This window comes from Aplysia californica, unplaced genomic scaffold, assembly GCF_000002075.1.
Source record: "Aplysia californica isolate F4 #8 unplaced genomic scaffold, AplCal3.0 scaffold00024, whole genome shotgun sequence".
Lineage (NCBI taxonomy): Eukaryota > Metazoa > Mollusca > Gastropoda > Aplysiida > Aplysiidae > Aplysia > Aplysia californica.
In genome coordinates, this window is record NW_004797294.1 from 86,211 (window position 1) to 110,099 (window position 23,889).

At 40.1% G+C, this 23,889-nt stretch overlaps 1 protein-coding gene across 1 annotated transcript; it reads right to left on the minus strand.

Annotated features, from left to right (window-relative positions):
• Nucleotides 1–3,755: 3,755 nt before the first annotated feature.
• On the minus strand, nucleotides 3,756–23,746 carry LOC101850058 (caspase-7). Its single transcript, XM_013088575.2, has 9 exons — nucleotides 23,423–23,746; nucleotides 17,809–17,905; nucleotides 16,596–16,656; nucleotides 13,753–14,102; nucleotides 12,474–12,703; nucleotides 10,169–10,366; nucleotides 7,268–7,355; nucleotides 6,265–6,366; nucleotides 3,756–4,400 (listed from the first exon to the last, which is right to left on the minus strand). Exons 2-9 carry the CDS (start codon nucleotides 17,885–17,887, stop codon nucleotides 4,162–4,164), a joined length of 1,347 nt encoding a protein of 448 aa, XP_012944029.1. The 5' UTR covers nucleotides 17,888–17,905; nucleotides 23,423–23,746; the 3' UTR covers nucleotides 3,756–4,161.
• Between the last annotated feature and the right edge of the window lie 143 nt (nucleotides 23,747–23,889).

Sequence of the window (23,889 nt, forward strand, 5' to 3'; positions counted from 1 at the left end):
GTTGAATCTGTACAATTTTGTAAAAAAAGAAAAAAACAAAGTTGTAAGAGAAAGTATGAGATCAAGAACAAATGAACACAATGATGATACTCGTCCATAACCATTGTAAAATGAAAGAAATCGTCAATGTCACAAGAAACGCAGTCCAGCATGCACATAGCAAAATCGGTGGGACGAGGAAACCTTTTTGATTTGTACACATTTCGCAGGGTTAGTGTTTAAAATTCAAAGAATATACGGGTACAAGCATAGCAAAAAAGTCTAAGTGCATGCTAGACTGTAGTAACTCTATTTTCTTGTGACAGTGGCAAAATATTTTCTATGCCCTAGTCAAAACAATTTACATATTATAATTCATGGGGTGAGCTGCTTTTGTTTGCAGGGCAAACCTAAGAGTGGATTGGATACCTTTCAGTAAAAAGATAGGGAGACTTGATACAACTTCCAAAACGGCAAGTAAACTTACGATTTCAGCAAATGGCAGCGAAGGGCTTTAACATTGCCCCAGACATGATCGATAGACGGTAAAAATTTTACATTCTTATTATAGAAACAAAGTAGATCATCTAGGGGGTGAGAGGCCTCCATCCAGCCTGTCAGGGCCACTGGGGCTAAGTGGGGAAACAGCATACAGAGAAAGAAACTCGATAAATAAAGCAAACTTTCCCGCACCAGAATTTAGCTCCAACTTCTGCATGCAACAGCGAAGAGCGTAACTATTATACCACAGACAGCAGTTCCCCACAGACATCTACGGTACTCATTCTGTGCCGAGGAAAAAGTTATAAATACTGGTGTTCTACTTCTCCTCCTCTGACACAATTTAGATAATTTACGAGGTGGGCTTTGTTGACCCAACCTGGACTGAGAGGGATACAACAGCCTAGCAGAAAGACCCCCCCAAAGATACTCAATAAAAAAATTCTCCCCAGTTGGGAAGGAATCCAAGTTGGGTCTCCCGCTTGCGACAGCAAAGTGTCTAACCTCTACACCACAGACACCAACCAGTCTAGGTAAAGTGACATAAAACTCTGACATATCAAATCCATAACGAGGAGCGATGTACATACAGCCCTATTCATCATTCAGCTTGTTTCTCAACAGGATACAACGCTATATAAAAGCTACTTATCATTTATCATTATGCACAAACTTTATATTTAACCAAAAACAGAAATGTCTTATCTCTAAACCAGGTACATATAAATATGACACAAAAGGGCCTCATTACCTCTTTGCTAAAAAGATCACAGGCATTACAAAATGATATAAAAATGCAAAATGTAAAGACAATTTTGGCTACAGACATTACTAATACACCACTATCACGGCTGGAGAAATGAAGAACCATAAACATGGACCCAAACGCTTCTCCCACCCTCCCATCTGACAAAAAACTTGACAGGAACCAAAGGTCGGGCAAGTCAGAGAATAAGCTGTTCGACCGCTTACTTTGGCTCTTTTCAACTGGCTTCCGGTGGTATCACAAGTCGATATCTATCAACAAAGGGATGTCACGAGTCACTCACGTAAACCCTGGCAACACCCAGGGGTTAATGTACACTGGGAACACACACACACACAAAAACTTACATATATATATCACTACCTCAAAATTAAAAAGTTTTTCTAACGGAAATTTTTGACCATTTCGAATTACAAAGACCATGAGATAAAAAAAATCAAATGCTCTATCCGCTCTATCAAAATGGTCATATTTTTCGGAGTCGTTATCAAGATATTCAAAAAATTGCATTAGAAAAAGCTTGACATGTTGAGAAACTCAAACTCTTTGACTGACTCCAAATTTCTCACTGAGCAGATGGAACTTTGTAATTCTAGGGTAGCGATATGCCGCCAATTTTAACGTCGTCAAAAGTGAAACAAACTAAAAGAGCAAAAGCAAAGGCCAAACAGGTGTTTGGGACTAAGCAACAACTGCATAGAAATATAGAACAGTCAATCATACAAAAGAATGTTTAGGAAAAACAACAACAATGTAGTCTTACAGGTATATTTACATCAACCTTCCACAACAATCATTTAAAAAAACAGTAAAAAATATGCGGTGAATAAATGTCAATAAAAGGAAGGCTAATCGGCAGATATATTTGCTCAGTTTATAAAGTAAGACACTGGAATCAGAGTGAGCAATGAGCGTTCAAATCAACCTCTGGAATTTGGTAACAGGTAGTTTTTTTTTATTGGATGCTAAGCATAAGGTCATCCCTTTAAAAAACTACATTATTTTTGAAGCATTCAGAAACTGAAATATAAACAGAGCTGAATCAATAGAGCAAACACTATATAGTATATATAGTATATAAAGGTTATATCAAAATTCGAAAACATGTAATGCTTTCAAAAAATTCATAAGCCTATCTGAAACAGCCAAGTTTCACACCATCTCAAGACAGACAAAACTGCCCATGTATGAATATGTAGGAAGTAGGCCTGCCCATTAGAATAACTTACCCTTTCATCTTTGGTATAGCATGGCAAGCATTTTATTTTATGCCACTTTAAACACAGTAATGGTCATGAAAGTGCCAGAAAAACTCTTTATCTTCTTAGCTTCTTAAAAACTCACTGAGAGTCCTAACACTTGCCAAAGACAAAGACTCATCTGTAAGGCCTCACAAAAGACACAAACTCAAAGCTACATTCCCATACCCAGTGGGTCATCACTACACTTCATACTTACACGAAATAATCTGACTTGAGAAAAGCATTTTCTCTGACTTCACTGGTAAATAGGGAGCACGTTTAAATCAACAACCACAAGACTATGCTGCAAAAAGATAAACAGTCATACATACAGTCGGAATTGTCCAAGACAGCCACTCATAGTTGGGAAGAAAAGTGGTTGACTTAGATATGTGCACATGCTGGACAGTTTCATTCTAATGAGAGAAAAAAGAAACAACCCTGCAAGTGGGGAAGAGGGAAGTGGTTATTTGTTGTACAGGTAGTTGTCTTGGACAGGCGGCTGTTTGGGCAGGTTCCACTGTATTTCAATTCAATTTTATGCAGCAGAGCGTCAAAGTATTAGACAACACAGTTACGATTTAATTTTAGTCCTAATGTAAGCTTATCATTTAACTCAATTTTATCATAACCTTTGTTTTAAGAGATCTACTTCACAGCTGGTAAAAAATACAGTCCTTTCTCTAATAGAACTTCCACAGTGGCGAAGAGGGAGTATACTCACATGATTAACATTGAAAAAATTGTATCATTTAAAAAAACAAAACAAAAAAAAACTTTCAAAGCCAACAGAGTCCAGCAAATATTGTTCTCATTACGAAAAAAAAATGTTGCCAGTTTCAAGCAAAACATACAAAAAGAACTCATAAATATATATTTTAAAAACATAGCCTACATAAAATGTGAAAAAAGACTTTTAAGGTGAATCAATTAAATAGTAGAAATCAATTTATTTTCAAAGACCCATAGCCCTGAGCAGCTGTAGTGTGGTTAAATGTTCAATTCTAGCAATAAGGGTGCACAGTGCTTCAGATAAAAAATGATATAAACTATACAATTAATAAATACCAAGATCCTCAATCAATGAAACGCTCTTTCAATCAATACCTATGATAAACTGGTGGATTTCTACAAATAATACCAATGGAGACATTCCCTGATGTATTAAGAATTTTAAACAAAATAGCAACCTCTAGAAAAAACACTCTTTGATACATTGATGAGAAACAAAGTCTTAGGATTTAATGGAATGGGTGGGTGGGGTTGGGGGTTAGGGGGGGGGGGGACGCTAATACTGAGTTTCCCTTAAAACAATTAAAAATATACAAATAAATGCAATTTACCAGGTCTCTCAACAAATAGCTGTCTGAAAAGAGAGTTCATTTAACACTTCTAGCAAAAAGAAAATGCTCATAACAGCAACTCGAACATAGAAGAAAAAAAAGAGGTAGCCTACAACGCATTTTCAGGTAAGAGCTGCTTTCGAGATCAATAATCTATCAAAAAAAAAAAAAGGACAAAAAAAAAAAAGGAAGACCCAAAACTTGTCCTCCTTCTTCTTCGTTCTCCAAACCAGTAAGACAGTCAATCTAGTAGCGTGCACAGACTGTGCAGTCAACTCCAGATCCTCGAGGCAACCCAAATCTAAAGAGAGGCAAAAAGACGCTTTGGAACTCATTGCTTCCTCGTGAAGATGACGTCTTTCACCAGCATGCTCTCGACGACTGGAACGGCCTTCTTCTCGTGCATGCTGGGTCTGCTTGGGTTCTGGGACTGAAAGTTGTGCGCCACCAGCCCGCACACCCGAGACAGGAGGTTCACCAGAGACATGCGATGAACCATGCCGCTGTTTAGAACCGTGCACAGAGACTGGACGAACCAAGCTCCGGTGCTTCTCCTCCAAGCGAAATATCCTGGAGGAAACGTCAATAAATGAATCGGTGAGTGAAACAGTTGAATAATAACAGGATAAAGAAAGGATGGAATGAAGGAAGGAACGAATGAAAGTAAGAAGGAAGGGAGGAAGAACGAATAAAGAAAAGAACAAACAACATTAAGAAGGATGGAAGTAAAGAAAAAAAGGAGGATCAAATGAAAGTAAGGAGGGAAAAAAAGAAGGTAAGGAGGATGGCAAGAAAGAAGCAAACAAGGAAGGAAAGAAAAAAAGGAAGGAAGGAAGGAAGGAAGGAAGGGTTGGAATATTCCTATTTTACTTAAAGCAATTCATCTAAATAATAAGAAAATGTGGCAAAACAACTAGATATGGTTATCATGTAGGTAGCGTAAACACAGCCTCGCGGGCACTCGCGGCCTTCCGACCGCGTGGAATCGGTGAAATCAGGGTGATTCCTATCGCTGTTTCTTTGCTCTTTCGCAATAAAACACCAAGTGCCGTACTTCTTGTAAAAGTTCAGCTTTTCTTCGTTACAATGGTGTAAGTTGTTTTTATGTCCAATTAGTAGGAGCTGGAGAATCACCGACGAAAGCGAAGCCCCTCGTGGTCGGAATGCGTAGTCGGCCGGTTGAAAAATTGACACGGGTGCATTCAAATGCTTCGCGGAACGAGGAATGATTAAATACTGTCTTTTCATTGGCGGAGAACTGTAGAGCTTTGAACGGGCTTTCCCATGGTATGTGTTTTGCCTTTAGCGTCTAAATAGAAAGCTTTTAAAAATACTGTCAAAATGTTTAAAGATCACTTTTTACCCATAATATGTAAAATACCGATTTAAAAAATATATCTAGTTAAAGATCAGTTTATTTCCTATTAGAATAAAGTAATTAATTTGGAATAATTTTTTATCAATCCTTCCGTGAGACTCAGAAAACATGTGACCCCGCACGCGGGGTACACTACAGTATAGAGCCGACTCGCTCGCCGCAGGGGCCGGTGCGGCGCCGGCCGGGTCAACGCTCGGTGTTTTTGTCGAAATAACGACAGATCATCATGTTTGAGGCGATAAAGTACTGATTTGTAATGATCTCACAGTCTTGAAAAAAATTAGGCTCCATATATTTGTTATAGTTATAGTACTCTGTTAATGTGAAGATGTTTAGTGCTCTTGGTACTCTTTTATTGTCTGTCAAACATGGGGTTGCAGCCAGTGACTGACTTTAACAAATTTGATCAAATTCTAAACAACTACCATTTTCTTAAAAATTGACTGAGAGGTTAAAGAATAGTACCAAAATGCTCAGTGGATATAGGCCTTTCAAATGGAACTGATAAATTTGGCATACAACTACTTTGAAAATTTAGTTTCTGGTACCTATATCATGGCAATACAATGAAGAGTCAAAATAGTCCAAGATGGCCACTCATAGTCGAAGAGAAAGATGAATGTCTTAAACAGATGGACATCTTAGACACTGCCATTACAATATTTTTAAAAGCACACAGGGGAGAGTGAACAGTAGTCAAAAGTAAAATAAATACGTCTTTGTCATCTTTTAAAGACTATACAAGAAACACATAGGGGGAAGTGAAAAGTAGTAAAATGTAAAATAAATACGTCTTTGTCATCTTTTAAAGACCATGTCTTGCATTGTATCATCTTTTAAAGACCATGTCTTGCATTGTATCATCTTTTAAAGACCATGTCTTGCATTGTATCATCTTTTAAAGACCATGTCTTGCATTGTATCATCTTTTATCCTTTAAAGACCATGTCTTGCATTGTATCATCTTTTAAAGACCATTTCTTGCATTGTATCATCTTTTAAAGACTGTTCTTTGTATAATATAAAGATTTAAAAATATTGAAAAAGGGAACTTACCTGGAGGTGTAGCATACATGACAAGACAGTCCTTGTACAAAGGGGTGGGAGATACTGGCACCTCGCGGGTGAAGCCCCACCCAGCATCTACATCATCAGCGACTGAAACCATGCGGGAAAAGACAAAGAAAAGAATTCACTGAAAAGAGAATCGCAATAAAAGAACGGAAAATCAAAAGTAAAAAAAACTTAATGTCTTCCCAACATGTTTCCAGTCATGCTGGGCATGCGGTTTGATGTAGTTCTGATGCCGGGGTTCACCTGTGTATGACCCTCCGGGAAGTAAAAAAATATAACTTGTTTACAGCTGTAATGAATATCTTTGAACAGAGGTGAACATAGATATAAGAATGGGTGTGTGTATGTGTGTATGTGTGTGTGTGTGTGTGGAAGTGTGTAGGTGTGTGTGTGTGTGTTTGTGGAAGTGTGTAGGAGTATGTGTGTGTGTGGGTGTGTCTGTGGAAGTGTGTAGGAGTGCGTGTGTGTATGTGTGTGTGTGTGTGTGTGTGTGTGTGTGTGTTTGTAGGAGTGGGGGGGGGGGAGGGAGGGGGCAAACATTGAATGAACCGGTCTTAAAAACAGCAGCAACATCAATACAGTTCAAATGGTCCTAAACAGCCAGCCACTGTTGAAGAGAAAAGCGGCCGTCTTACACACAGTGTCATTATAATTTTTAAAAGACACAAGGGGAGGGGGGGGGGGGGGGATGGGAAGCTACCGTATACACACAGGTGATTGCTAAAGCAGGTTTTACTGTATCAGCACAGGTGCAAAAGCTCTGAATCAACAAAACAATTAATCTGAAAAGCAAGTTCAGGGTTAGGTGTCAGGTTTCGGGTAAAAACGAGCAACACAGAAGGGGTTAGAGCCAGGGTTAAGGATGGGTAGTCAGTCAGCCTTCAGAGGTAAGGATACAGAAGATTAGGATTCCACAGATCACTCATCTTTTATTGATTAAAAAAATTCCTTTGTGAAGATGTGGCAAAACCTTATATAAACTCACCTGTCCGTTCGGCAGTGTTTCCCAACTGCCCTGAGTCTTCAGAAGGACCAGCATCACCATCAGATGAAGCATCTGTGTAGTCCACTAACTGATGGTTAACATGGGAAGAAGAGAAAGAAAATATTTACACATAACACAGTGAAAAAGACAGCTGGTTGGTAACAAAAGTGAGAACTTAAAATAGTTAACATACCACAGTCTTTAGAGGGTGCGGTGGCGGAACTGTTAGTGCGCTCGTACCCGAAGCGGAAAGTCTGGGTTCGAGCCTCGGTTCGGACACAAATTTTTTTTGCCCCTTCCTGCCCACCCAGCAGTAATGGGTACCTGACTTCGAGTTGGGGAAGTAAAGGCGGCGTGGAAAGGAAGTGGCCATCTTACCACAATACGCCGAAGGCCTCGGAAGTTGTCTCACTAAGAAGGCAATCCCCTATGTCCTGATCAGATGTGGAAACAACTTTTAGTCTTTAAAAAAGGCACACCGTTTCAAATCAGGAATAGAGAAGAATTTCAAGTTTACGTCTCTCCCTGTTATCCTGTTAATAAAATATATTTAACCGTTTCGCACTTACAGCGCCCGTATGCGCCCGCGCCGGTGACCCCCGCTCATCCCTATAGCGCCCGCCACGGGGGTGTTTGTTTCGTTGCTGCGGGAGGCTTCTACTTTTACTATCATCAAAAGTTTAACTTAGCTATCTTTATAGAGGAAGAGTTCCGGTTTACTATGGTGTTTTTCTCGTTTCGCTAGCACAAAGAGTCACTTTTTGAGCGGGAACAAAAGTCGGAGGAGATTTTAGTTGTAAACACGCCATCATGTCTCTAGGATGCATGGGCGCAAAGCTGCCCGATATGAGTACGGCAAAAACAAAATAAAAACAACCAAAGAAAAGTCTTTTACGTGCTTTCAAGTTTCCACCAGAGGCTTCAATCTCTGTGAATGTGTTGTATTTCTTTTGTGTGGATTACCTCTTTGTCAGTGGCAGAAACTTCGTGAGTTGAAGAAATGTAGTATACGAGGTCTAGATCCAGATCTAGATCTAGATCTAGATATCTAGACTCGGAATCCAAGACACGCATCTCAGAAAGACCTCTCATATCATTTCATACTCTTCTATTCCACTTATAATTTTGTACTAGTAATTTAGCTCATTCATTTTCCTTTCAGAAAAAACTATTTTCATAATTTTTGGTTGTGTTTGTGATTTTATACAATTTTTTTAGTAAGGTACCCCTTCAATTTTCGTGGAGTTGTTGCCCTTGTCTTAAGGATGGGGGCCCACAGCTGGCCAAGCCTTCTAAGTGCGAAAGGGTTAAAGTCTCAGCAACCATTTCTCAGCTGGTCGATAGTTTGAAAGAGAAGGCCAGAGTTTTCCATTGTGCATTGTTTCAGTTTGTGGCTGAACGATAACGATTTCAAAGTTCAACTGATTGCATAAAAATGGCTATAACTTTGTGGTGAACTATTTTTTTACAATGACAAGTGACATCCACATTCAGAATTGAGTGTTGATTGAATAAACCACACATCATAAACAGTTTCTTAGCATCCGACATATTACTGTGTTAGTGAATCTCAAATTTGACACGTTTTATACTGTTTTCATCACATCCAAAACCAAAGAAATGGTTCGGACATCTAATACGATTACCAACACACCATCCAGCACAACACGTCAACACCCAAAAATTCGATGGCAACAAAGCTAGAGGGCGACCGAGAACGACCTGGATAGAATAGACCGAGTCAGGGAAACACAAACCACCCAAGGCATCCCCCTGGAGACAGAGAGACGTCTCTTTCTTCCCGCAACACCCAAAAGGGTACAAGCGGTGGATAAAAGTTTTTAAAAAAAGTGAAACTGTTTTCCTTCCCATCTGTATGATCAGTGGCGTCGGTGGCCTAGTGGTCAGGCTACCGGACTCGTAATTGTGAGGTTGCGGGTTCAGGGGTTCAAGCCGTGGGCCCGACATTGTGTCCTTGGGAAAGACACTTTCCAGTAATTTTCCCCACTTCACCCAAGTGGGAATGGGTACCCAGCTGTAGACAGAGAAAGATGTTGTTAGTTTGTTAGTGTCTGAGCGCTTAACCAGCTGCTTGCACCGCATGCTTCCCGGGAAGCTGAGAATGTTTCTGAAAGTTCTATGGTCTGCTGGGGTAATAATATAGTGTAGAGCGCATAGAGCTTGCTTTCGAGTGGGGACATGCGCTATACAAATGCTATTTATTATTATTATTATTATCAGCCTTGAATTTCAATTTGATTGACATTTTGACCTGTCAGTTTCATAATCATATTCTACATTCATATCCCTTTCTAATGAGATATAAAACAGTGTAGTAGCTTTATTTGAGGAGAAATTATACCCAACTATGTAAGTGGCCCTCCCCTTCATACTGACTGACCAAAATTAAATTCTGTCAGAGAGCAGAAAGAACTTTCGGAGACAAACGTTTAAAACATGTGGCACAAGAGCATTTTGAAAAAGTCTGCTCCTTTTAACGCTTTGCGTTGATATTGATCTTATCTGCTTCTGGAGAAATGTGACAGATTCCTTGCTACTTCACTATAAACCACTAATCGAACTATATCTTGGGTCTGGTGAAATGGTATATGTCTACCTCCCCTATCAACACTAGTTGGGTTTTTTTAGAAGTGGGACCTCCTAATTTAATGTCCATCTATCTACAAAAGGACAGGGTCAAATCGGAATCTTCTATAAAGTGCCTTTCCCAAAGACACAAAGTAGGACCCAGCTGAGGCTTGAACCCCCGAACCCGCAATGTCATGATTCTGGGACCGGTTGTTAGGCTACCGACACCACCATCTTGGGTCTGAACTCCAAAATAATCTAAAATAACCTTTCAAATTCTGCTATCTGAGACATTCAGCAGAAAGATCTTACCTTTCTTTGAAATTCAGGAGGATCAACACTGCTGGACGTTGGGCTGTTAATCTCACTTATATCGGGAAGATCAATACCTCCGCTGGCTCGATCGGGACCATCTCCCATTTCTCGCACTCTTGGACGGATGCCTGGGGTGTACCTGGGTCTTATTACCGGAAGTTCTTGACCGTGGTCAAGTTTGCTGCCTCTGCAAGCCTGTGGATCGGATACGCAGTGACTATTTTAAGTTTAAATTTCACTGACATGCCAACAAAATAGAAGTTATTCAACCGACAGTCTCAACATTTACGTCAGATTATTTCAGAATGAAAGAGCTAAGTCCATTTTACTTAAGAGCTGAGAACACCTTGAGTCTTGGTGGAATCATTTTTTATCTTATTTCTTACAGATCATTGCCAAAATTAACATGAAATGAACCTAATCTAATACCCATTGTAACACTGTGCAAGTCTACATAATTTTATTTGTAAGATTTGGTCGCTTTTAAGGACAAGTGGGCTATCCCGAAAAATGCTGTTTTGAGAAAATCGAAGGTAAAGTTTTTGCCCCTTGTTCAGTTTCATTAAAAAACAAGGAGAGTTTTCTCTATAACCAAACAAACACCAATGAAACCAAACTTCTCCTATAGGTAAGGCAATGCCCACTTTTGGTGTTGGTCAAGATTTCTGGAAACCCCCGAAATCTGAGTTAGCCCACTTGTCCTGAAAAGCGACCGTTTTCAAGAAACAAATCCTCCCATTGTGGCTGGATGAAGACACATTGTACAAGCAGCTGACACACACTATGATGCATAACTTGGGCAAGCTGTTCTACAAATCTAAGCTCAGAAAGTACAATTTTTTACAAGAGAGAAAACATTAGTTCATTCTTTTACCAATTGCATCTAAATTTTATGAATCTCTACTTGCTTTATTTAACATTCAAAAACTTGAATTTCGGCAAAATATTTTTCAAGCGCCTGCAACTGATACCACAGATTAACTCACTTCAGACGGGTCACACAACAGTTGCGTGACCCCCGCCGCGACGCTCGCGACGGGTCTCACAAGCCCTGCGTGACCAACTTTGAAATTTTTTTTTCGCTCTACAAATCACGCACGGATCGCAAGAACCGCCTCGTACCCTTGTTTGGCCAAGCCTGAGCTACTTAGACTTCGTTTCGTATCTCTGGGGCCGGTAGTTTTTAAGTTATTGAAGGTGAAGGACAGTGACCCCAACTGGGGTTGAACAGACCGGAACTCGCGCTTTGTTTTTTTCTATACAGCTGATAGTAATCCGACAGTCGCGTCGTAGTAACGGTCGAAGAAGTCGCATGAACAAGAATCACATAATTTCGCCGTTTTCTATACTTCTGTGCGTTTTACTAGTTCTAGTGTCTCAGAATATGATGTGTCTAATAGTTAGGATCCTGGATATGTACCCGAACACGGCCCGAGTCGTAGTTCTAGGGCTAGATCTAGCACAAGTACCAGTACCAGTGTTGTTTTTCGCGCAACAAAATCACAACGTCGTGCCGTACATCTGTCTCATGTAATTCAGTGTATGGGTCTGAATCAATGCACAGACCAGCTCTAATATTTTCACCAAACACTCGCACATGTATACAAATCAAACCAGAACACTTTGAACTTTTATTTTTGTTGTTGCAGTGAATTTCCTTCTACTTGTCACGTCTCTGGAAATTTTTTGGAAAATCAAATTCATGCCAATTTTTAAAAAATCATACAAATTAAAGTATTAGACTTAGACAACTTTAATTTTTTGTATTAGATTAAGCTTGAATGTTACTTTACTGTGCCAAAAAATGATTACAATAGGGTAATTCTGAGAGTTGTGGTGATTTTTTGAAATACCCCCAAAAACGCCAGTCTTCAACGCTTGTGACTGGTGAAAGGGCCCAGTCGCAAGTGAGTTAACCCTATCCGTACATCGTGTTTTACTATCGTATCCATACGATGTGGGGAACTCCGTGCCACTACTTTCCAAAGAGGAAATTTACTTGTTAATCTTATCCGTACGCTTTGCATAGCAGTCTGTCAAAATGATTTTTTGAGAAATATTAAAAGTTTCAAAGAGATCTTCGTACTAGAAGTATTCTAAAAATTGAAGAATACAACCCCGGGGGTACAAAATGACCCCAGGGCGTACGGAGAGGGTTAAGAAACATCAGTAAAAAAATTTTAATAAAAATTTTGGGCTCAGAACATTGAAACAGCTGATCAGCAAGGCACTGGTCTTTAGGGGGAAAAGGTCAACAAAACATGAAATTAACGGCAGCTACAAAAAGAACATCAAACAATACCTGAAGAAAGAAAAGCCGCGGCTTCCCCTCCAGACCGGGACAATAGTTGTCGCTGAACAGCTCCACGATAAACTTGGTGGCCACCGCACGCCCATCCACGCCAAACAGCAGGTCTAGTCGCGTTTTGGTGCCGAGTCGGTCCCACTCCCTCTCAGTCCACGTCTGGTCACCGTGTGAGAGGATTGCGCAGGCAAAACAGTCGGCATTTCTGTGGTCGTAACTTGAGGCAGCTGGAATAAACAAATTATTGTTCAGTTGACTAGGTGCTTAGCAAAAAGAAATGGTAAAATGCCCGTTTCTTCTATTTCATTATTTTGACGAGTGTCTGATCTCACCACGTTGCCTCACATTTACTTATGCAGGCCTTTCAGATTCAAGAACAACAAAATTTCAACAAAACTAAAAACACAACAAAGCCATCTTGACAGAACAAGATTGCATACAGTAGTCTGCTCATATTTCAAACGACGTTATATAATATAAAGACTGTTTATGATAACCTCTCTCAGACGTTAAAATATAATCCAAATATTACTCGATATCCTTTTCCTTCTCTCATTTGAAAAAAAGTCAGAGATTGAAAGCCGTTAAAAAAATTTTTTAAAAACCAACAAAAAAACCCAACAAACCCAAAACAATAGGGCTGGGTCGCAAGCGCGAGATCGGAACTAAATCGCCACTCTTGCCTGCGGAACGCGATTCACGATTCACTTCAGCGGAACAGTAACGCCAAACGATTCCTGATTCCCTCCCCGGTCGCTGTCACCACCTTGTGGCTTGTTTAACCTACTGCTGGGTCGAGTCACGAGCACAAGAACGGAACGGAACACTTAGCACGGCTCCCCTTATTTTACAAAAGATGAATAAGTCCAACCCCCCTATTAAAACAAAATGAACGGGGTCCAACCAATAGACAAGGAATTTTATGGAGCCATTGTTTTAGCAAATCATGGGGTTGGGGGGGGGGGGGGGGTGAATTAATGGGGGTTACTAATTGAGGTCAGTAGATAGAGCAGCGCAACAAAGGGTGGGGGGGGGGGCGGAGAGGATGGCGGGACAACAAGAGTGGGACTCGCGCTCGACAACTGGCGTTGATACGACACTGTTCCGTTTCAGTCAGTATTCCGCCACAGTTCCACGAGCGCTCGCGTACTCGCGATTCTTTGAAGCCGACTGAATCGCGAATCGCCACTCTCAAAATTTGGCGAGCAAGATCCAGCCCTACAAAATAAACAAACAACCCATCAGCAACAAGAACAATACTCAATATGTGACCCACCAGCTTTCAGCACTTCAACCATTTTCCATCCCGGCAAATCTCTGTGAAGAAGGACATTAAATCCCAAACGCTGGAATGAATGGTACAAGGAAGATTCATCATACGTTGAACCAGGACGATCGTCAAAGTCTTGACACTGACTGAAATCCTCGTTGTTGATGATCACGGCGAGGCCTCGTTTCTCACAGGTAAAATCGTAGACATCGGCTTTCGGATCCACAGGCACAGCAGGAGTCTTCAGCTCAGCAGTCACAAACGCAGTTCTGTTCTCCGCAAAGTCTCTGGATGAGGAGGAGGAGGAGGACTGCGATGATCTGACAGAGTACCGGTTCTCATCGTCTTCTTTATTGCTGTGGATACATAAAACAAATGAAGATAGTCAAGCTCAGGTTGATTAAGAGGTTTTTGTCAGTTTTTAGTTTATGCAAAGAGTTTTACGGCACTTGCAACACAAATCGGTTATATAAGTGCCGAAGATTAGAGGTGTTACTAGAGAGTAACAAAGAATGTTTGATAGGACAGAAGAAGCAGACCACACCAGAGCACCCGCCACCCACCCACAGGTTTATCTCAGGTCGAATGTAAAGGTTCAATGCCCTTCTAAACACAGATAGACAGGTCATTCTGAACGTTGGCTCCACTCAAAGTTTTCGCAGCTCATTCTTCATACTACAGCAACCTCAGTCAAAACTAGTATGTAAAAGAGCTTGACAGGAGACCAAGAAAGAGCAGAAAGAAGCACCACACTTAAAAGCCAGGGAAAGTGAAAAGTTTGAGAGGTGCCACATTGGTGGGGTAGTCGCACCTCATGTTGATGAATCAGCACACTCTCTATAGTCTACAGATACTTTCAAAGACACATCTTTCAAACACTTACGAATACACAAACTATACTGTTAATGTTTACTTTCCTGACCATTTATTGTCACACTAACGGTCAAATTTCACAAGAAAACAGAATAAAAAGCAACGATGAAAAGGAGAAACACACTTATAAGGATTTATTGTTAATAAGAACTCAGACAGGACATTTTTGTTCCTGCGATTCATTAAATGAGTGAAAGACTTTGAACAGTATTTTTTTAAAAAATTTACAGTACAAGATGAATAATTGAAAAACAAACAATTATTTGCTCTGTCAAGCAAAAACACACCAAACGAAACGAAAGTTACAGCTGGATTAAAACAGGTTTAAAGAACAATTTTGATGGGAAAGGGAATACAGTTTTGTTATCAATATATATATTATATGGGATCACAGACACGGTAAAAGCAAAATCCTGAACACAGAATAAGAACTACAACCTTCCGGAACAAAGACCACCTGTATTGACCTCCTGTGCAAAACAAACAAAAAATGAGGAAATGATTTGTCTCAACCAAACGAAGCCTATACAATCATACATCATATTAACCACAAAAATGCATCTGATCTTCAGAATGTCACACTAAATGTCTCCAAAGCTTCTTCTTCTTTGTGATCCCACAAATGAAAAAAAACCAGGAACTTCTAGTAGCTTTGCCTTTCCCACAAGAATTTTTTTCAAGCTTCTCCTGCACGCTGCATGCTCAATCCACTCAACTTCCCACGTGTGTGATTAGCCATGACGGCTTCGTACAACACACTGCCTCGAGGTGCACTCTGCACTAAGACTACACGCCACTCCCTCACCCACCACAAGACTCCCCACCCTCATGCCGACATCTGGTCTTTCTAAATCACCACTGCCTGAGGTACCTTACATAATTTAACTACTTGTAGTGAAAAGAAAAGTTCCTGAACTGCCACACTCACCCACCACAAGACTCCCCACCCTCATGTAGACATCTGGTGGTCCTTCTAAACCACAGCCTGAGGCACCTCACATAATTTAACTACTTGTAGCAGAAAGAAGTACCTCCCCTCGACATCATATAAGGATACCAGAGGAAGGAAAAAGTGAAAAAGTAAAAGTAAAAGTAGTGGAAAGAAAAGTTCCTGAACTGCCACACTCACCCACCACAAGACTCCCCCCACCCTCACGTCGACATCTGGTGGTCCTTCTAAACCACTGCCTGAGGCACCTTACATAATTTAACTACTTGTAGAGGAAAGAAAAGTTCCTGAACGGCCCTAAACAGTTTTACAATTCCTCATTCATGAAAGAAGAACACACACAATACGTCAGGAAAATATTTGACCCATTGGTGATTGAACGCTGCGGCAACCACAAGGGTGTCATAGTTAAAAATCCATGAAGGGTTCAAATCCTTCTCTGAATCCTTCCAGGGATATTTCCCCTCTCTCAGTCTAGTCTAATCCTCTGCACACGGGAACTGGAAGTGCTTCTTAAGTGACCAGCCTCGTGTCTAGAGAGGTGTTCATTGCCAACAATATTCACTGAACACACTTTTTATGTAGAGGCTACAGACAAGAAGCAAAAAAAATACATTTTTATTTTTTAAAAGTTTGTTACATCTCACATAGAATCTAGACCTTGCTATTGTGCTGAAACGTGCACTCTATACAAATGCTTTATTTTTAAATTAAACTATAATAATAATCATCATTATTATTACTATTATTATCATCATCTTCATCTCTGTGTACATTTTTAACTCCTCCAAAAAGTCAATATTCACACTGATGATGTTCTTTCTAAACAGGCGAAGTGGAGAACACTTAAACGAAACTTCGTGCAACCAGAATTTATGGAGAAGGATAAGTCTAACTTCCGCCATTCAAAGGAGAAAGATTTACATATAAATCCGTAGAGACGCAAGAGCTGAACTGAATCAAATTCTTTTTAAAAGCTCCAAGCTTGTATAGAAAGCTTATTACAAGCTACACGAGTAGTACTTACCCCAAGCCACAGGCAAACTGTGAAATCTTTTTCTTGAGGGATTTCCTGAAACCTTCCACAGCTAGGAAAAGAGAACAAAGAAAAGGTCCCAATTTGGACTACACTTTTTACAGCAGGTTTTATTTAGGAAAAATATCTTACCTCTAAACCACACCATAAAAAAAAAAGAAAGAATATAAATGTCAACTCCCATTGATCAAAGCCAAAATTCATCTCTAGAAAAGATTAACTTAACTTTTTTTACTCTTCTTGTCCGCTGAAACCCTTTCAACAGTTCTCCGGAAAGTGTATCATTTCTCAAAATGGACTTTTGAAATATGTTAATCAAGTAAACAGCCTTTCTGGAAACACTGGGTAGTAAATGTCTCCATTTTATAGTCCATGCGGCAAAACTCTATAATTCACAGGCCGAAACAGTTGAAATATCTTTTACACTGAACTGAATGAGGTATAGGGAACTTGCAGACAAGAACTACTGGTTGAGAGATAATGTAGAGAAATTGGTATAGAAAAGTACATAATTCAGTGCAGCTGAGTGAACCTACCCGACTAGCTTCCTTTGTCTCAAATTCGCTTTCCCTTAAATAGAGAAAAAAAGGTTAGAAAGATCAAATGCCTAAAATAGAAAGCTAGCAAGCTTTAATTAGGAAGTGACAACTTAACTTGAATCAACAGTAACAACTTTAAAATATCTTCCTATCACTGGAAAAACAGAAGGAAAACAAGGCAGGGGTGGACCAAGAGCAATTTATTTGGAAAACCTGAACAGATGAGTGTCGGGGAAATACCAGGACAGTATGGGCTTTTTGAGGGCATCGGAACAGATAAATGAATGGAAAACCTGAACAGATGAGTGTCGAGGAAATACCAGGACAGTATAGGCTTTTTGAGAGCATCGGAACAGATAAATGAATGGAAAACCTGAACAGATGAGTGTTGGGGAAATACCAGGACAGTATAGGCTTTTTGAGAGCATCAGAACAGATAAATGAATGGAAAACCTGAACAGATGAGTGTCGGGGAAATACCAGGACAGTATGGGCTTTTTGAGAGCATCGGAACAGATAAATGAATGGAAAACCATGATCTCCAATGTTGTTTCAGAGCTGGTACTTTTTGATGATGACGAGAAGGCTTCGGTGAATTCAGGCGTACTTTTAGGTCCCCAACGTATCATTCATTTCAAAGGGCACACAATGTATCTAAGACTTACAATCAAGGTCAAGGTCGCTTTCATCTTTGACTGTCAGGGCTTGTGTACCACTAACCAATTCCTCCATATTGGCAGCCATTGTAGACTTCTTGAAATTCTACAACAGAAACAAGACAAATATTACAGTTCAGCTATAGCACCAAGCCTACATGAAGGAAAATTCTAAAAAGTTCTTTTCAGCCCCCTGTAGTGTAATCCTGTTAATACTGGTGAAATTGTACTCTTCCCATTTCCTGATTCACAGACTTCAGTAACCTCTAACCTGAAAACTTTACCCCCCCCCCCCCCGGGCGGTGCTACTGACTGAAGTGTCTTTAGGCCATTCCCAAAGGGGGGACATTAACATCTCGAGTTCTTATGCACAGTACAATTATAAATGTAAATGGGCTGACTCATCAATGTCATGCTCACAACTGTGCTTGAACTGCAACAGGGAACTGCTGCTTTTTCTTTCCTAATCCGTACTATCGTCATTTTTACCTCTACTCCGTTTGTATGTTTGTCACACTCTTGTGACCCACTATTTCCGGGGTGCCTTGATAGTTGAAGCAGACTTTGTGCTGTTGAAGCTAGAGAGGTGTGCAGAGTAATTCTAATTCCTTGTAAGGATTTCTCTGTTGACATCCACCCCTTGGCACTGACATGACCTTATGCAGTTGCGAGCGCCGTGAAACCTCTACTAAAACTAAACTTACCCGAAGACTTGCAATTAAGCCTTTAATTAAGCCATCCACCCCCCCCCCCCAAAAAAAAAAATATAAAAAAAATAAAACAGAACCATCTTTTAATTAACAATACGCGAGACAAGACTTCAATAAAGTCAATATACTAATATAGGTAAGAAATAGTAGCATGAACAGTAAACACTTTGCCAACAATATTACCCTTGGGAGGGGGGGGGGGGCAAGGTGGTGTTTTTCTTTGTTTCTGTTTTGTTTTTTGTTGTTCTTGTTTTCGTTTGGAAGAGGGCCTTGTTTCTTTGGACAAGGACAGAAGCTATTATGTTTTAGCAACAGTTGAAAATACTAGAGGAAAATGAATTTTGTGCCCTTTTATTGTAAAAGTGAAAAGAATATTCTGAGTTATTATTCCCACTTTGGTAGGCTACTTAATTAGAACAATATTTCTTATGCCACTTTTACTCACAGCAAGGACTCATAAATTACGAAAAATTACGTTTAAGTTACAAAAAGATTTCCTAACTACCACCGCTGTATTTCTTTTCCCAGTATCTTTATAATAACAATAGTTGGTAAGAAAACAATCCTTGGGTCAGACACCTATCGTTCAAAGACCTATGACCACTAACTATATAATGCACTGTATTTGACCAAGAGCACAGCTATAGAACCCTAGCAGAGTTACGTTCCGTCACACCAGAGGGAGGGGAGCACACACACTTGATTACGGTCTGAGCTGTGTGAAGTGCTGGATTAACAATCACAAGGGCCCTAGGAAGAACTTATTAGTAAAGCCCCACTTGACCTTAAAACATTTGTGTGTGTGTGTGTGTGTGTGTGTGTGTGTGTGTGTGTGTGTGTGTGTGTGTGTGTGTGTGTGTGTGAACCAAACTACAGTCCAACCTGCTCTGAGGGCTATCTCTATTTTTACAGACAATCACCTGTACAAACAGCCACTTCCCATTTCCTCCCTTGCATATTCTGAGTCTTTCTAGCATTACCATTCCTGTACAGCCAAGGAAAATTTCCCACAGGGACAATTCAATAAAGAATCATCCTACTTTATCTTATCTTCTTTACATTATAATGACACTGTGAAGTAAAGCCACCAGTCTAATACGGTCTCTTTTCCCCTCGAAAATGGTGGCCATTTTAGACAGGTTTGACTGTATTTATCTCTGCTCTATAAAGCTATCGATCTTTCTATTACAGACTATTGAGTTAGGACACAGTTAAATAAAGCCTACTCAGCCTAATCCTTTTTCCCCTCCCTGACCCCTGTCCCCAACTTTTCTCTTGCGAGATTTGGATTTTGGGGTCGGCATGGGAGGAGGAGGAATTCTCGATTCTACAAAAGAGAAAGATTGTTTACACTGTGATTTTCCCCTCCCTATCAGGGAACTTGATTCCGAAAGTTTTAAATACCGGTACATGCATGCTCTTTGCACCTCTCAGCTTGGAACAACACAGTGTACACAAGCATAGAAAAAGCCAGATACCCTCACTCATTCCAACCTCTTTTTTTCCCATTTAGGTAATTTTGGTGAGCAGAGGGGATCACACGTGTAGTGACTATTATCAAATATATACAATGCCCCGCTTGGAAATACATGTTGGTGGGAGGCACAAAAATTTTCACCTCTTAAAAGTTGAAGGTGGAAAAAAGTGGGCTAGGGTTATAAAAAGGTAGACACGCTGGACCAGAGCTACCACATTTTACAAACACTTATTAAGTGTCATCTGCCACATATATTGCCCTTGAGGAAGAATCAAACAAGTACGAACAAAAACATTAAGAGACACAGTATAATATATCAAGATTTAATAAATTAAATTATCAAACAAGGGTGGGAAAATGAGGAATATCCTGGTTTCAAAGAAAGTTTCAAAATACAACCACTGTGTGTTCCTTTTGTATAAAAGGCAGGTTCCTAATCATAATATATATATTTAATTCAGCTACGGCACTAAAGTTTCTTGTCACAGCACACAGTGAGGTAGAGGATAAAATAATGTCAGCTTTCAATAGTTATAGACAGACAGCAGTTAGTACCTGTTAGCAACTTAATTAGGCCTACTATTTAAACATGATAATAACAACACCTGCAGGTCTCCTATATATTATTGCATGCACGGAGGAATAGATTGGAGGAGGCAGGGGGGTATATTCTGACTACTCCACTAAATGCTATTGATTTTTCAACAAATATAATTGTGTAAACTGTCACAACTTGTTTGACGATCAATGTGTTAGCTATCAGCTCTTTTTTTTTAGTAGAAGTTTTTCGGCGCTCGCAACTGCGTAAGGTCATATATGAGCGCCAGAAGATTAGAGGTGTTACAAGCGAGTACCGTAACAAACATAAAAAAGAAGGAGGGTAGATAAGGATGATAGGTGTGTTTGATAGGAAAGAAGGAGCAGACCACATCAGAGCACCCGCCAACCACCCGCTACAAGAGAGTAAGGAACATAAAAAAGAAGAAGGGGAGATAAGGATGATAGATGTTTGATAGGAAAGAAGAAGCAGCGCTAAAATAATGCACAGGGTGTTGCCCATGGCAATCAGAAACAGTGGGTTGTGCTGTCTGTATTTTGTGGTTGTGAAGCCAAGAAACAAAATATTGGCCCATGACCAGAAATGAGGAAATGACAGAAAGTGTAGTCAAAAAGTTTTTTCAAGCATTCACCACATGACATAGAGTCAAACAAAAATCACCAAGCGTGTAACATTATAAGCTTTATAACCCTTTTCAACTTAAAGTATGGCAATTTTATTTGTCTCTTAATTAATTATTTTTTAAAATCATTAAGTACCATAGGCTAAAAATAGAAAACGGAAAATGACTAAATATATCATGTCCATTCAACAGAGTAGTTATAAATCAAGTCTAGGGCTTCCTGCCCTACACCTACAGGCTACAGTTTACCACCAATACACATGATTTTCCTAAACACAAGAACCTCTACCACTGAAACAAAATAAGAAATACAGCAATTTCTTTTGCTGCATTAAGTTTAGTGTTCCTTTGCTATGAAATTATAAGGTATTAACATCAGATGAGCGTCCATATCCCTATTGTTGAAATTGCCCTTAGCGGAAGTTATAAACGTGTAGGACTGAATAACTGACCTAGATATCATCATAATCTAATTCCTCCTCCTTCAGGCAAGTGTCAGGCGTGGAGCAGGCACCAATGATCACAAGTCTCACAAACCATCAAAAACCAATAGGACGCCACATTTGATCTTCCTGGTCGGTTTTATATGATGGATCCACAAAAAGATCTGCGCGATCCACTGATCTACAGCATTTATCATGTTTCAATTTCAAGCATCAGCATTAAGGTTCTTACTGTTATGAGCATCAACGATCTAAGCAATCTTCCATCATATGAAAACCTATCGTCTGTATCAATGGAAGTGGCACGAAGAGGTGAAATTATGGGAATTTTTTTCCAAAACAAACAGATGAGAGAGAGATATTTGCAAATCTGCGCCGACAAATAATTCATTAGTAATAGACCGGCGGCGTGACGCCGGAGAATAGCTTCCATTCTATTGACTTGACCGGCGCGACGCCGGAGAATAGCCACCTGCATTCCGAAATGTTAAATTACGTTACTCAAAGCGGTACTTCCATGGCCTTCTTAAAATAGTCTGTGGGTATCCCAGGAAGTGATGACATCAATTACTAAAATTAGCAGCCAATCAGGAAAAAGCGTCATGCTACTCTTAATCGCATGTTAGTCCTCGCTTCATGCCCACACCATGGTGGGAGCTCTTTTCTCGCCGGGCGGGGGGGGGGGGGGGGGGGGGGGATAACGAGACATGGGTTATTCTGATAATTCTCACCCGGGGTAAGAATTTAAAAGGTGGCCGTGGTAAAAACATGGCCAGGCCTAGACTAGGCTGTCTTCGGGAGAAGTGGTCCCGGACTGACTCAATAGACATTTTTACCCAAAAAATCGGAAACAAAAACGGAAGTCGAGTCCAAAAACTGAACCGAGTTGCCTGCCAGACCTTTTGAGATTAGATTCTAGATTATATCTAGGTCTAGAATCTAGGGCGTTTTTTCGGTAGTTCCCACCCCCTTTATTTGAGCCTAGATCTAGATCTAGATCTACATCCTAAGATCTAGAAATCTAGATCTCTATACACGTTTGATCCTTGGCGAGCTAAGATATGAAAGCTAACAACTGCAAAAAATCAAATTATGGTACAATTCAGGGGGGCATGTCCCACTGAAACCCCCCCCCCCCCCCCCATCATATTTTTATTAGGTCAGGGGGCCCCCTGAAACCCTCCTTCTCTTGGAGCCAAAACCGGTGGATAACAATTGCGGGGTGGGAACTACCGAAAAGGTGCTGAGTAAATCTAGATATCTTTTTTCCGCACTATTCTGAATTCTAACAGTTTTTTTGTGTGCTGAGAACAATTTTGGTACTAAAACTCCCACAAACCATATTTTGTGAATTTAGCAGGGGGGTGCCCCCCTGCATCCCCCCCCCCCCCCCCCTTTTTTTTTTGGTGGGGAGGCAGGTGGAGTCCCCCCTTTATTTTCTAGGCAACTTTCACTACTTTCACTTTCAGTTTAGTTTCCAATCGAGTAGCCTACATTAAGTATAAAAATGTCTAGATCTAGAAATCTAGATCTAATCTAGATCTAGATCTAGATCTAGATTATAGATCTAGATTTCTAGATCTAGATCTCTAGATTCTATATGATGGAGTGCTAGTGAGGCCGGGACCACTTTCTCCCGAAGAGTCCCCTAGAATAGATCTAGGGGGATCTAGATCTAGACTAGATTTAGATCTAGATACATAAACTCTAGATCTAAAGTCTAGATCTAGATCTACAATATAGTCTAGTTTAGAGGTAAAAATAAAAATAAAATCAACAACTCAAACCAACAACTTCAAACCTCTTACTCACAAAAATGATGAAAATGACAGTTAGTGTGTAGATCTAGAGAGATTTCGTACTCCTTCCTTGTGCGCGCAACAGCTGGAATTTAGGCCCACAACAGATCTAGAATCTAGATCTAGATCTTTATCTAGTAACACTTAGATTTGGATCTCTTGGATAGATATAGATTCTAGATCAAGATTCTATGTCTTTTTGTACGTTATTATAATCTCGGCCTAAACTTCGGATGGGCATAGGTGCCAGGCCTCTAGCCTACTATAATGTGTAATGACCGTGCCAAGCTAGGCCTAAATCGAGATTTGCATCCTGAAGAGTTCCTGAGAAAAAACACGAAACAAATTACCAAGCAAGAGGTCTACACTGTTTGGGATTTCCCGAAGCTCATTCCCGGAATTCTAAGCTAGAAGACTCTCTGAACCAATAAATAATATAATATTGCCGGAAAACAAAATTCAGCGTATTGTTACAATAAA